At 38.2% G+C, this 15472-nt stretch overlaps 1 protein-coding gene and 1 pseudogene across 1 annotated transcript in view; both read right to left on the bottom strand.

The window, feature by feature from the left end:
• Window positions 1-6219: 6219 nt before the first annotated feature.
• The window catches only part of DMGDH (dimethylglycine dehydrogenase), a 72498-nt gene continuing 63245 nt past the window's right edge, over window positions 6220-15472 (bottom strand). Inside the window, exons 15-16 of the mRNA XM_004058650.5 lie at window positions 14517-14651; window positions 6220-7548 (exon numbers count right to left, since the gene is read on the bottom strand). Coding sequence (XP_004058698.1) covers window positions 7333-7548; window positions 14517-14651 — 351 coding nt within the window. The 3' untranslated portion in view covers window positions 6220-7332. The remainder of the gene's footprint in view (window positions 7549-14516; window positions 14652-15472) is intronic.
• On the bottom strand, window positions 9269-10502 carry LOC109023885 (protein IMPACT-like; annotated as a pseudogene).

The raw sequence follows: 15472 nt of genomic DNA, 5'->3' as shown, positions 1-15472 counted from the left end.
CCAAAGTACTGGGATCACAGGCGTGAGCCACCACACCTGGCCCCAAAGTCTTTATAATATTCAGTTGTCGTATCTAAGAATAAGGAGTGCCTTTCCATTTAAGGTCTATTTTTGCACCTTTTAGAACTGTTTTCCTCATATCAGTTTTGCACTTTTCTTGAACTTATTTCTAAATATTTTTATCTTCTGTTTTGCTATTGAAATGGGACTTTCTCTACCATCATAACTTTTAACTGGCTATTATTTGTGGACATGAAGGCTACTGTATCTACCAATTTGCATCCTCCCAATTACTGAACTCTTTATTGTTTGAGTTGGTTTAATCATTAGTTTCTTTTAGGGTTTTCCCAGTACATAGTCATATCAGTAAAAACTATTCCAGTCAGTTAGAAGGTGCAAAAATTGGGACAGAAATAAAAGCAGCTCCTAAAGTCAGTAAGAAAAAGACCAACAAACCAATTTTTAAATGGGTAAAGTATAGGAACATAATTATTTACAGAAGAGGAAATACAAGTGGCCATTAAGTATATGAACAGATGCTCAATCTCACTCAAAAAGAGAAATTCAAACAGAAACATCAATAATATACCAGTGATAACCCAGTGCTTTGGGGAGAGTGTAAAGAAACAAGCCCTCTTATACATTCATCAAAGAAATGAAATTTGGCATAACCTCTAAGGGGAACAACTTTGCATATCCATCAAAATGCACATACACTTTAATTCAGCAATCCCAGTTCTAGGAATTTATCCTATAGAGATACTCAATGTGAGAAATATACCACAAGATGTTCATTTTAGCCTTATTTGTAATAGAAAAAGGCCAATAATAGGGTCTGGTTAAATTAATTATGGAATACTAAGCAATCATTAAAAAGGTTGATATGGATAATCTCCAATATACTGTTAGTTTCTAAAAGTTAGGCAAAGGACACTATGGTTGGTATGCTCTCGTTTGCTTAAACATAGATGTGTATATATATATGCATATATATAGATATATATAGAGAGAGGTGCATGCATGTTTATACAGTATTTCAAGAATGTACGGAAGAAATAATAACATTAGTTGTCTCTGGATAGACTGGTTAACTGGGGACAGGGATGGGAAAGAGAATAACTTTTCACCATATACCCTTTTATATCTTCTAAATGTTAAACTCTGTGCATATAAAGTCTATTTCAAATAATAATAATAATGTAATAACATGGTTTACATTTCAACAAAAAGTAAGGTTCATCATAATTGAGAACAGAGGACCAAGAATAAGTCTTCCCCAGTGAACACCTTTGTAAAGCCTGCAGGCCATGCACTAAGAGAATCATATAGATGCTAGGGCTGTGCCTCTTGATTTCTGCAGCTTGCAACGTTCTTGGCTTGTGCTGACTGGTTATAAGCTACATTAAGAAGTCATGATTCCTGCATCTCGGTACTTCTCCTAACTGTTTTTGTTGCAATGTCTTTGAATATGATAAATATGACATACAAAGACTAAACAATTTTAAATACTTTATCTCTAAATGATTAACTGTTGGGGTAGAGTAACAAGAGCTTCCTTGCTGGAGAGATAAGCGTGGTAAGAGGTCTTTCTTCAGAGAGAAAACTTGAAGTTCACTAACTACATGTGGCAAATTGTGGTTAGTGTTACTTATTGCTTCATTACTACCCTGAACTGTCCAGAAGGAGATAGACTTGAACATCAGAAAGGAGACTAAACTTTGTTAATTTAGATGCCAGCTATTAAATATTTTTATGATCTATTTAGTTTTAGAAACAGATAGGAATGGATTTATTACTACCTTATCTAAGTGAGGAGCAGAGAGTCTTCTTAAAGGCCTTTAAGATCATAAACCAAACTTATAGAGGTGTTTTTGAGGTCCTTTTATCCTTCTTTTAGCTAACAAATATAAGTTATTCATTAGTGTTAACTACTGTCAATGCATTAAGAACCATCAAGATTCTAAGCATATAGAAAGGTAATTCTCTGGCCAGGTGTGGTGGCTCACACCTGTAATCCCAGCACTTTGGGAAGCCAAGGCAGGTGGATCACCTGAGGTCAGGAGTTTGAGACTACCCTGGCCAACATAGTGAAACCCCATCCATACTAAAAAAACAAAAATTAGCTGGGCATGGTGGCACGCACCTGTAATCCCAGCTACTTGGGAGGCTGAGGCAGGAGAATTGCTTGAACCTGGGAGGTGGAGGTTGCAGTGAGGCAAGATCGCGCCACTGCACTCCAGCCTGGGTGACAGAGCGAGACTCCATCTCAAAAAAAAAAAAAAAAGGAAAAAGAAAAAAAAATTGTGTGTAAGAAGAATCTTCAATTTATTGTTGGTTTTGTTCTTGAGTTAGTGTATGTGTGAGCATTGGGAGGAAAAGGGTCAGAGAAAGAAAAAGAAAGATTTATTTTAGTTCTGAGATTCTCCAAATTTATGAAATTGATAGTCTGGATAAGAACCACTATGGCCAATTCAAACTGAAACTCCCTTGACCACTTCATCCCACCCATTGCTTACCACCTCCTACTTCCTTAAAAGACAACTAACTAGAGAGAGAAGACAGGGCAAAATAGTGCCATTCTTATAAAAATATTCTGGCATAGCACTTTTTTGTGCATAAGACAATTGCATGAAAGTGTACATAGGTCAAGGAATCATCACAAAGTAACCACCATGTAACCACCAGTCAGATCAAGAAACAGGATGTTGGCCTTTTATCTTATTGCTTTTTTCCTTTCTTTACCTTTCATACAGCCTGAGCCTTACAGTTGCCACAGTACTCAAAATATACTACTGAATTGCATCTGTTTTTTCTGTATGGGACATTTTACATTGAATACCCATTTCTTTTTTAAATTTTTTTTAATAGAGACAGGGGTTTCACTATGTTGTCCAGGCTGGTCTCGGACTCCTGAGCTCAAGCAATCCATCCGCCTCAGCCTCCCAAAGTGCTGGGATTACAGGTGTGAGCTACCATGCCCAGCCCATTGTATGTCCATTTCTTAAGCATCAGCTCTAAGCCAATTCCTTCTAACCATGCATAAGTATCTAAAACCAATGTGAGCACTTGTATTAAAAAAATTAAAATAGTCATATTGTATGACAAAAAAAGGATGATATGGAATAATCTCCATTAATATACCATTAATTTCTAAAAGTTAGACAAAGGAGGTAATTCTGAATGATTCTAGAAGTTAAGAACTCTCAAAATGAATGCATGTAGCTGAGTCTATGAGTGTTGGAGGCCTATTGGTGTAGCTGGGAGTTCTCTGAATTAACTTACTTGTAGAATACAATGTTTGCTAAAGCATAGGCAATTAAACTGTGCTAATTTAAAGCCAGTTTAATCAAATACATGTATATATGAGATTAAAATTGGGGGAGGGGAGGACTTGGTAGGGTAAATAAAAAAGAACTGAAATACTTAATGATGTCATCAAGCCTACCACCAGACTTCTTGCTACATGAATTCACAAAATAAATAATTGCTTAAATTACCGTTAATAGGATTTTTTTTTTTTTTTACTTGTAGCTAAATGCTTTCTGATGCCCACTATAACCTGTCTTATTAGCAAACTACTCCTGGGTGGTAAGATCACATGTTTCCCATCTCTTACCCTTACCTCTTATTCATTTTTCAATACAGTCTGGTTTTTGCCTTCACTGGTATCCTGAAATTGTTCATGCCAGTAGCACCCATGACCACTCTGCTTCACCTGAGGGATGCTTTTCAGCCTTTAGTCTTATTTGACATCTTTTTATCTTCTGACACTGTTAGCCATCCCCTCCTTCTCAAAATGTTCTCTCCCCTTGGCCTTCATGACATCATGATTTGTAATTAAACACCTCCCTGTTTTTTTTAGTTAAATGCTTGATCTCTCTGGTCTATAAACTTCATGAAGGCAGGGCCATGTCTGTCTTGTTTACCACTGCTCTTTCAGTGCCTGGCCTATAGTAAGTACTCCACAAACATGTGTAGACTAATGAATACTAAGAAAAGCAATTACTCATAGAACTTAAAATACAGGAGAGGCATTAGTAGATGTTGTGTAGACTGTGCTTGGTTGGTGGCAGACCTGGGAAAAGCAGGTCTTGTGATTTTTCAGCCCAGTAGCTTTTGTATCACCCACCCCACCACCTCTGTGCTTCATGGCACGCTAATATTTCCAAAATCTTTTCCTGGAGAAAATACAATTAAATAACGTATTACCCTTTTATCATTCATAATGCAGCTTTCCATACATGTTATGGTTTGAATTTTTCCCCACAACTTCATTTGTTGGAGCCTTCATTCCTCAATGTGGCAGTGTTGGGAGGTGGGGCCTAGTTAGAGGTATCTAGGTCATGGCCTTTCTCATTATTACCTTTCTCTCAGGAATGGGTTAGCTATTGCAGGATTTCAGCCCCCTTTTCTCTCTCACAAGCATGCCCTCTCACCTCTTCTGCTTTTCTGCCATGCTATGAAGCAGCACAAGGCCCTCATCAGACGCAACCACCAGGTCTTGAACTTCCCAGCCTCCAGAACCATGAGCTAAATAAACCTCTTTCCTTTATAAATTATCCAGACCAGGCATTTTGTTATAGCAACAGAAAACAAACTAAATACACTACTACTATTCTAATTCATTAGTGGCAGGGGGATAAATAAAAATAGGACAATAATTTATATTTTTATATGAAGATTCATCTGAAGAAGGATATAATTAATTTGATATTTGGTGCTCTGCTTTCCTGGGACTTTGGCTAAAGAATGCTGTTTGCATAGCCAAAACTTTCTTCCTTTCACAACTGCTGTGTTTCCTAATATCAACCTTTCCTTTTGTTCAAGTAAAATATGCACAAAATCTTCTCAGTAAAATTCCAGAATCTCGTCTGTCTGCTATTTAATGTCCCACATGGTATACGTTAAAATGTTTTTTTCTGTTATCCTTCCTTATCAGTAGAAAAGAAGAAAGACACAGATTAGTTAGGATGTGAACATTAGCAACATAACACCACACATTCATGTTTTGATAATGTGTTAACTAGAAACTGTTTTTGCAATTCTAAAAAGCTTTCTTCACTCAAGGGAAGAAAGTGCCTATCATTCATCATCACATTCTTGAGAATGTTTTTCTGAGCTGTAGATACAGACTTCTGAACATGACCAGAGTGTTTTCAAGTATGCTGGCTGTTTGCTGTTCATGTCTGACGCTAACCCGGAACCCATTCCTTTGAGGCCTCCCTGGACCCATTCCTTTGAGGCCTCTCTCTGTGTATGTTCCACTTTTCAAAAGCTAGTAGTTTTAGTTGGACCCTTTTAAGTCAAGGTTCTCACCCAAGAACTGGCCAGCAAACCATCAGGAGCTGAGAGCTTTGGGAACTGGTCTCTCATTCTCTCTCAATGTCTCCCTCCTTATCGGGAGCTCTCATTGCCCCCTTGGCTTTATGGCTTCTATTTCTATCCATCTTTTCAGCTTCAGCTTTTAGTACTAACCAGTTTTTCCTCTGATAGTTCACAATCCAAATTCCCATGGAAGAAATCTGGTTAACTCATCTCAATTCTCCATGGCCAAGTTGTGTTGAAGGTCATTGTCAGCCCATGAATTGGCTGATGCCAACCCCGGCGCTGAGGCCGGGATGACTGGCTGGGTATGAGTGGGGGTGCTGGGGTAACCTACAAAACCTAATAGCACCTAACATACAACAAAAGAGAGAATGAGGGCAACTTCTTAAGGAAATCAGAGTAGACGTCTTTTATATTGTGGGTAGGATTTCTTTAAAACTTTAACATTCATCTGAATAGTCTATTATTTTATTCATTAGTTTTAGCACTATATTAACTATATGATATGAATTTAATGTTATACTTTCATTATTGCTTCTTGATAATATAGTATCCAAAAAAGAGTCTAGACCTATTTCACAGAGGAGGAACCCAGAGATGGTATGTAACTATCCTAAAGTCATGGGGTTATAGAAAGGCAGAGAATGAGAAGCAGATATCCCAATTCCCAGTCAAAAAAGCAGATATCCCAAATTCTCAGCACTAACATGAACTGGATTAAAGAACCTAGATAATATTCCCAATAATTAGGAAATTAGTTTGTTACCAAAGGGATTTCCTTCTTTTCTCATCTAAGAGGATATGCCAAAGAGAAATGAACATGTGAAGAGTTCTAATATGTAACTACTGTTATAAAACATTTAAAATGTAAAATTGGCAACTTTTCAAAACTTACACATTAAGAAATCATTTTAAAGTTTATTCAAATGACAGAATCTTATCATGCTTCACATTCAGTTTTTTTAATACTTAAGAAAACTTCTATAAATGTGTAACAAATGTATGTATGTATAAATTAATTATAAACGAGAAATCACCCTTTACAAAAAAAATTGATTTATTCCATCAACTACACCCAAATAATTTCAAAAAGTATACCAAAGAATTATTTCTAAATTGATTTTTTTCTTGCTGTATGTAGCGCTAAGGAAAACCTGTCAGCTCTTAAGCTTTTGTTTGACCTGCTTTGTCAAATGCTTTGTGAAATGATATTCAGAACAGCACCATGTGATGTCAACTTGCATTAATTCTTTCCCAAAGAGAGGTGTTCAGTATTCAAACTGTGTTTATACTGGCACAATCTATTTATGTGTCAGCTTCATTTCTGAAAGTTTACAAGTACCTCTTCCTTTGGAAGACTCTGTTCTTTCTTGCAATTTCTCTTCTAAAACAACCTTTGAAAGGACAATAATAATGTCCTATAAAGCTCCTTTCAGGGAAGTCATTAAGAAAATGATAAATATTTCACAGAATTGAATTAAAATGTTGGCTATATGTCAATGTTAAGTTTTACTATTTTCATCACAGATATATCATGAAAAATTAAAACTTTCATTTATTCATCTAAGGAAAGATTTCTCAATGAAGTAAATCCATAAACAATATTGTACATGTTTTTATGTAAAAGATAATTTATTAATTTGTTTTCAGCTGTCAAGAACCGAATGCATTTGTTACTAAAATTATAAAATGTCCTTTAATTAGGTTATAGTAATGATTGTGTATATTAGCAAACACCTAAATGTTTTGCTGATTGGGTAATGTGGGGTAATAAAAAAACATTCGTTTCAAATTTCTTCATTTAAAAGAACAATGTAAATCATTTATCTATTATTCTGTCTTGCTTAGAAAACACTTAATAGAAAGGTTTCATTAAGATTCTAAATTTAGACTTTGATGATTTTGAAATGAATTCCTGGTTTCCTCTATTCCCCTGGGAGCCAATTATAATAATTTCAAGGACAGTCATTAGCAACTCTAATTCAGTTGACTGCTGAAGGTCTTTTTTCAAGTTTTGTCCTTTCCACCTTTTTTCTGAAGCCGGTTTCTGGTTGGTTCGGTCAATACCAAAGGTTCTTGTATGATGACTGCTGGGTAATTTTTGCCTAATAGTTCAACTTCCACTTGCTGTCCCACTTCACTTAGTTGTACAGGGACATATGCGAAAGCCAGACTCTTCTGGATGCTGTAGCTATAGCTTCCAGATGTCGTGTTGCCAACCACCTGGAAAACAAGACCCAACAGTCCTCAGCGTCTTGGTCACAGCTCTGTGCTCCTCATCTCTGGGTGAAAAAAAACTAAAATACAGATTCAACTTACAAAATGGAAGTTTTATGAAACGCTGTCTGGGGGGACAACGCCAGAGACACAGGAGGAAAACTTCACATTTTGAGAAGATGAATGAAAGTTTACAAATTATGAAAAGTAATTATCAAGGTACACATCTGTATTACTCTGAAATGTCTCATTTTAAAAATAGTAATACTTGGTTTAGGCCAGGAGTGGTGGCTCGTGCCTGTAATCCCAGCACTTGGGGAGGCTGAGGCGGGCGGATCATTTGAGGTCAGGAGTTCAAGACCAGCCTGGCCAAAATGGTGAAACCCCGTCTCTAATAAAAATACAAAAATTAGCTGGGCGTGATGGCGGGCGCCTATACTCTCAGCTAATCAGAGGGCTGAAGCATGAGAATTGCTTGAACCCGGGAGGTGGAGTTTGCGGTGAGCTGAGATCTGGCCACTGCACTCCAGCCTGGATGACAGAGTGAGACTGTCTCGAAAAAAAAGTCTATATAACAAGCTTGATTAAAAGGTAAAAAGGTTACTGGAAATCAGTTCTAAAGGAAAGAATGAAAAAGAAGGAAAAGCAAAAAATACAGAAACATTACATTACATCAAAACATTACATGGAACAAAAATAAAAGGAAGACAACAAAAGTAAAACACGATATATAGCCCTGCTCAAAATGGCTTCTCCTGGCCACACAACATTGCACTAATCCTTAAAGTCCTACCATCTGGCACAGTGGACTGCTTACAGCTGGAGCTCAAGACATTCACGGACGGAAATCAGCCTGGTGATCATTCAGCTGCCTCAGCAAAGAGCACATTACAAACAACAATCTTACTATAGCACTTCTAGTATTTTAGATGCTAACACATTCACGACTTTGATTGCAGACTCCTATCTCTGTAGTCCCAGTTTTTAATTCTCTTTGAAACCCCAAATCAGAAGCTCTCCATATGATTTCTCTCTCTCTCTCTTTTTTTTTTTTTTTTTCTGAGACAGAGTCTCTCTGTGTCACCCAGGCTGGAGTGCAGTGGCTCCATCTCAGCTCACTGCAAGCTCCGCCTCCCAGGTTCATGCCATTCTCCTGCCTCAGCCTCCTGAGTGGCTGGGACTACAGGCACCCACCACCACGCCCGGCTAATTTTTTTGTATTTTTTTAGTAGAGGCGGGGTTTCACCGTGTTAGCCAGGATGCTCTCGAACTCCTGACCTCCTGATCAGCCTGCCTCGGCCTCCCAAAGTGCTGGGATTACAGGCATGAGCCACCACGCCCGGCTGCTCTCCATATGATTTCTAAACTTACTGTGAAAACTGGTTGACCGTGAAAAAAGAAAACTTTTTGACTGTGAAAAATAAAATGTGAATATATTCATTAGTAAAAGTTTATCTCTGGCTGATTATTAACTGCCAAGATATAACACATGCTTTAAAATTGCTTTTCTCCTTTAGATCATAGTTCAGTGATACAGGCAGGGATTAGGGTCAGAGAGGTTAGAATTTTAATCATTCCTTTTTTTTTTTCTGTTGTGGAATAAGACTACTGACACTCCATATTTATTGCTTTATATTACGAGAATTAAAGAAGCAGAGACTAGAAAATCACTTTTGGAAATTTCACAATCACCAATTTGCAACAGAAATTGAGGCATAATATTTACGCTAACAAATATGTTGGAAGAATTGTCACCTCAGCCCATAACTGCAAGTGGATACTCCTGGATTTTCACTTAATCCATTACTCAGTGATGAACACTTTTTGTTTTTTTTCCAAAGTCTTAGATGATTTTCAGGTGAATGTGTGTTGTTCTTCTCCCCTAGCATGTTTCTGGCACAGTTATGTTTAAAGTGATCTGGTCCTGCAGAATCCTTCCATACCAGCGTGATACCACCACCATGATATCCTCACATTTAAAATCTCCATGAGATGAAGAAGATGCCCACCAGCTGCTCTTTCCCCACCATCCTCACAATCCTGTAAGAAGGTCTGTTTATTCTCACAACATACTCTGTAGGCATAGATGCTGTGGGTGGTACTAGCTATTTTCTTATTCTCATACAAGTTGGAAAGAACCATTTTCACCTGTTTGGGACAAACTACTGGATCAAAGTCTGCCTGAAAAGTACTTATTCGGTCTGTAACAGAAATGCCATGATCAATCAGAGATAATTCTATTTCTCTTTGATTTTCACTGATATCAAAATCCAGTGCTTTCACCGAACTTTCTGGCTGACATGCAAAAATGAGATCATCTTCACATTCAACATCTTCCTCTTCAGTTTCTTTCTTTACCTCTGGGCCTGGTTCTGTCATCTGAGGTTTTTGTATTGGAACATCTCTTATTTTCTCCACTCACAGGTAAAGAATACTTTCACCAATATTCTGTCATCTTCTCATTAAATATTTTGGGAGGAAAAGAAACTTAGCCTGGATCCCAGGGACACAAAGCAGGTACTCTCACTGAACCAAATGGGGTGGCCACATATATATTTCCTCAGGCTATTCAATAAATGGACAAGTTCTTGCCCTTTAAGCCAATGAGCATTCAACTGATAGACAGGTGGAGCTGTACCTGGATCCTCATTTGGCAGCATCACTTGCAAGCAAAGTGTCCATTTGGGGTCATCTATATCGTTGCTAATTCTAATACAAAATATTTTGGCACAGTCATCAATGACATACCATTCCTCGCCATCAATGGCTGCCATTGCTTCAATTTCCTCATCCTGCCTTTGGTTACTCCCTGCGTCCCCCTCAGCCATGTGGCCCTGGGAGCAGCTCTGCGGCTGCACCTAATCATTGCTTTTGTTTGTTTGTTTTTTGAGATGGAGTCTTGCTCTGTTGCCCCAGCTGGAGTGCAGAGGCGCAATCTTGGCTCTCTGCAACATCTGCCTTCCAGGTTCAAGCTATTCTCTTGCCTCAGCCTCCTGAGTAGCTGGGACTACAGGTGTACACCACCATGCCTGGCCAATTTTTGTATTTTTAGTAGAGACGGGGTTTCACCATGTTGGCCAGGCTGGTCTCGAACTCCTGAACTCAAGTGATCAGCCCGCCTTGGCCTCCCAAAGTGCTAGGATTACAGGTATGAGCTAGCATGCCTGGCTTAATCATTGCTTTTTGAAAGACTTTCTTGATAACCTTGTTTTCATTTCCCCATCTGTAAGAAAGAGATTTGGGTTTGGAGCCCTGGAAGAGTTAAGCTGGTTTGCTTGAGCATCTTCAGAAAACAGGAAGAGACCTAGGCCAGTCTCAGGGTGTGATCCCCTGACTCACTGGGTCAAAAGCACACAATCCTCAGCCCTTCTCATCTCCTAACATCCCAGCAGTGATTTGTCTTGCAGTCATTCTGCATTAGTAACCTAAAAAAATAGAGTCCTTATTTATGAGTGCTATTTTAAAAATTTGCCTTGCTTTCTGCTAGAATTTACTTTCATTTCTACTTGAATTTCTCTCTAATCCAGGGGTTAGAAGCCCAGGATATTTCAGAAGTCTGGCTTTTCCTTTTACCTTATTACTAAATCTCCAGGGAAATGTTTTCCCTTGCATAAATTTTAAATAGTTCTACCTAAAATCTTCCAGGTTCAATTAGATCCATTCTGCCTTTTAGTTCAGTGAACTGTGAGAACGATCTGTCCCCACCCTCTGCCTGGCAAATTCTCATTCTTTGTTAAAACAAACATTGACCTTCTTTTTACCAATGTGAATAATTCTCATTTATTTTTAGCCTTTTCTCATTTCTCTCGCAAATTATGAGAAGTCTCTATCTGACTTCCAGAAGATAACATGGCAAATGGCCTTTGAAGGAAGTTAACATAATTTAAGTTTGATGTTCTATTGTATTTTTCTTTGACTGTCCCTGTGTGTTTTAGTTTACAAATAATAATTTTAAAAAACCTTCTAAGCTCTCCAAACCTCTCCACAAACCTCTTTTTCAAAACTTCCTTCCAAGCTAAGCATCTTTTAATAACTGAGCCACCCAATATAAAGAAAGCCTTTCTCATGACCATCTTTATGCCTTGATTTAAAAAAAATTAAACCTCATTTAAGGTTATAATCCCTTTCTCCAGCACTGCCCAGCTCCCAGTTGGACTTGACCTTTCCCCAAGGCACTAAAGACCATCTGACATGCAATATACTTTATTTATTTTGTCCATTGTCTATCTCTCCCTCCTCTGGAATGTAAACTCCATGAGGTCAGAGATTCTTGTGTTTTGTTCACTGCTGTATTCCCAGTGCCTAGAATATCGCTGGCATATGGTAGACACACACACACACACAAAAGTCAATAAATGAATACATTTGTACCCTATCTCCAGCATTGGAAATGCTTGCAAGAATAAAATACTAAATACCAAAAGCAACGCAAGTCAAGACAAAGTCTGAAAAGAAAAAGCAAAAATTATTTCATATCAGTCCAGAGTAAAGAGGATCCAAGGAGGGCCTCTGAAAAAGGATCAAAAAGAAGACTATCTGTATGTAAAATGATGACCTTACTAAGCATCAAAGAGCAGGCAAACTCATATTAGGAAATCTAAGAGATAGAATCCTATAATTGGATTAGCAGCTTTATAAGCAGATGGCAAGGAATATAGCATGTAAATGCAGTATATGCATAGGGCAAAGGAAAAAACCTTTAGATTAGACCTTGGGTTTTCAGGGTTTTAAAACTAATTTTGGTATCATCATATTTAAGGTGGCTAAAAATCAGTTGATTGTGGATGACGTGGGAATACAGAATAATATAGCATAATATCTCTTTCATTCCATGCTGAGTAAAACAGAAGGTTGGTGGAAGGGTAAGTGTAGACTGTATTAAGAAGTACTGAGAAAACTGAATGGGAATAGAGTGAAAAATATAAAACAAAGGGAAGATGAGGTGGGAGGAAATGTAGTGACAAGAAGACTTTATCTCATCCAATGGCTTCATTTTACAGATGAGAAAGCTGAGGCCCAGAGATCAGCTCAGGATCAGGTCAAATAGTTAATTAATGGCAGAGCTGGTTATAAGTATAAATCATGTGAATTGTGGGCAAATATGAATCGGAGGAAGAATACATATTGAGAAAAGAGGGCTGAACCAGAGATACAGAACAGAAAGAGAAAGAAGAGATAGGGAGAAAGGTAGCAACAGTTCAAACGGAAGAGCAAACTCAGCCCAATTTAAGAAGGAAGTGGAGGTCAGCCCATCCAGGCTTACAGACAGGTGAAGGCACTTGAGATCTGAGAAAAGTCAGTTGGCTTCACAGGCTCTAATAACATCCACCTGATACTCAGATGCACAAGAATGTGGGTATAGAATTAAATTCCTAAGGCCAGGGGCAGTGGCTTATTCCTGTAATCCCAGCACTTCGGGAGGCCAAGGTGGGTGTATCACCTGGCTGGTGATCAACACCAGCCTGGGCAACGTGGAGAAACCCCATCTCTACTGAAAATACAAAAATTAGCCAAGCATGGTGGCACACACCTGTAAACCCAGCTACTGGGGAGGCTGAGGCAGGAGAATCACTTGAACCCGGGAAGCGGAGGTTGCAGTGAGTTGAGATCACGCCACTGCACTCCAGCTTGGGCAACGGAGTAAGGCTCTGTCTCAAAATAAATAAATAAAAATAAAATAAATTCTTAATAAACTACAGGGGGACATCAACAGAGACAGAAAAGAGATCAAATTGAAGTGTTCAACATGTCTTAGAAGAAAGGACCAGAAATTCAAAGTTGGAAACTAGACCTGGGTTGGAGATCAGTTCTATCAATCACTGGCCACGTAACCTCAAGCAAGTTACTTCTGAGCCCCTCAAAGCCTCATCTTTAAAATGGAAATGATCATATATATCTGACAGGCGTGCTGCAAAGTTAAATGGGAGAGCACATGAAAAATATCTGGTATACAGTAAGAACTCAGTAGGTGTTAGTTATTTGTCAAATTGACCCATGCTTTAGCCCCAAAGGCTGTGATTTGACACCACTGGCTTTCTCCACTTCTAGCACTCTTTGTGTTACTGATGAGATAGAGAAAATGGAAACAAATATCAAGTAGGCTGCAGTGAATAAGAAAAAAACCCAGGCACAGAAGCTCTGAGTCTTGGGTAATGACCAAGCTGACCCTGTTCATTGTGGAACAGCTGCTTAGATGAGCTTTGAAGGCTCCATTCTCTCCCCATGGTCTAAGCTGGGTGTCCCACATATGCCTGCTAACACCAGGAGAAACACACCCACACTCAGTTTCAACAAAATTGGGTTTTACAAATAGTAATAAAAAAATGGAGAAAGTAACTGAATGCAGAAAGCTTGGGAGAAAAAATGGAGAAAATAAAGTCCCATTGATACGTTATCTGACTAACTCTGGTTTTACTGAATACAAATAGAAAGAATAAAAAGTAACATTCCAAAATGAGAAGGTGATTTTACTCTTCCTGAAGAACCAAATGGTTTCCACTTTTCACTTTATTTTCTAAGGTTTTACCCTCTATTGTCATAGATGTTTTCATCTGGATTTTTTTCCCTGTTAATATGCTAATTGCCTCCTTCTGAAAGATCCATAAAAAGTTAAATCAGAATGCCAAATTTTTTATAAAATCCATCTTTTGCATTTACAGACATGGATGTGGTGAGCAAATAGATCATTTACCCTCTAAATCATACCCTTCTCATTGTCCAGTGTGTTTCAAGTCTTTGGGTTTGTTTTCTTTAAACAGAATATATAGAATTTTATGTTTTCAAAAATGAACAACATTTCATTTTCCTTTCAGTCAATTGCGTTCTGTCTTTTGAATGTCAGCTCAGAAACCAAAAGCATGTCATCCCTCCAACAAATAATTAATAGCAAAAGGGTTTAAGAGGAAATAGGAACAAGGGGAGTTTCTGTTGCAGAAGATGCCACAGCCCCTGGCAGTGAGGTCCTCAGCACTCACCTTGCCATTGTACCAGATGCTTTCATTTCCCTCTGGATCAACATCATCCGTTGCCAAGGTGAGGCAGACCAGTCTTCGTTTCAGCCCCTTGGCTTTAATCTGTTTCAGTGCTTGCTTTCCTATGAAGTCTGCTGGCTGCAGGAATCCAAGATAATGATGATGAATGAATGCTCAGACACTGTGACAAGGTTAGAGATGCAAGCATTTAAATTTGTCTTTCCTATTTTCTTGCCAATTACACATTAAATAAAAATACAGATTGGATCAAATGTCTAGACAAATATTTCTTAGTCCTCAAATGACAGTATCAGCCACCTATTCCTTCAGAATATGTTAGACATAAGGGTAATAACTTGTGATGACAATTTACCAGAACCAGGCAGAAACCTAGGCAGAAAAACGTAAGGCATGTTGCAATGGTGGATTATGAAAGTGACCCTTGTGTCTAATGGGTCTGGACAGTGGTACGGGCTGTCGGTAAGCAATGTGCAACTCAATTTCTACCTATAGAAAGTCTTTTATCCGAAGAAAATTCACTTTTTTGAAACACGGTGCTAAAACAAACCCAAAATGCAGTATTTTTTTTCTTTTGCTTCTTCAGAATAATGTCTCTGGAATGTATTTACCTACTGGATTGCATTCATTAGTTCATTCTGAAACCATTTATTGAGCCCCTACTATGTGTGAGGCATAATGCTAGGCCCTGTGTGGGTAACAAAATGAGTTAGACACAGACATTTTTATCAAAGAGTTTATTCTCTAACACTGTGCTTTTCAGCCTTTTTTTTTTTTTTTTTTACTTCTTCCGTGCAACACATGACAGATGACATTCCTATTCCTAATACACTCCCATGGGCACACTCAGGGCCATTCCCAATGCAATCAATGCAAGGGAATGAGAGCGACATTGTTATAGGGATAACCTTGAATTCATTCTTATGTGTTACAAAAAAAAA

Source organism: Gorilla gorilla, chromosome 19 (genome assembly GCF_029281585.2).
Source record: "Gorilla gorilla gorilla isolate KB3781 chromosome 19, NHGRI_mGorGor1-v2.1_pri, whole genome shotgun sequence".
Classification (NCBI taxonomy): Eukaryota; Metazoa; Chordata; class Mammalia; order Primates; family Hominidae; genus Gorilla; species Gorilla gorilla.
The sequence above is the reverse complement of the archived record's forward strand: the minus strand, read 5'-3'. Positions and strand labels throughout refer to the sequence as shown.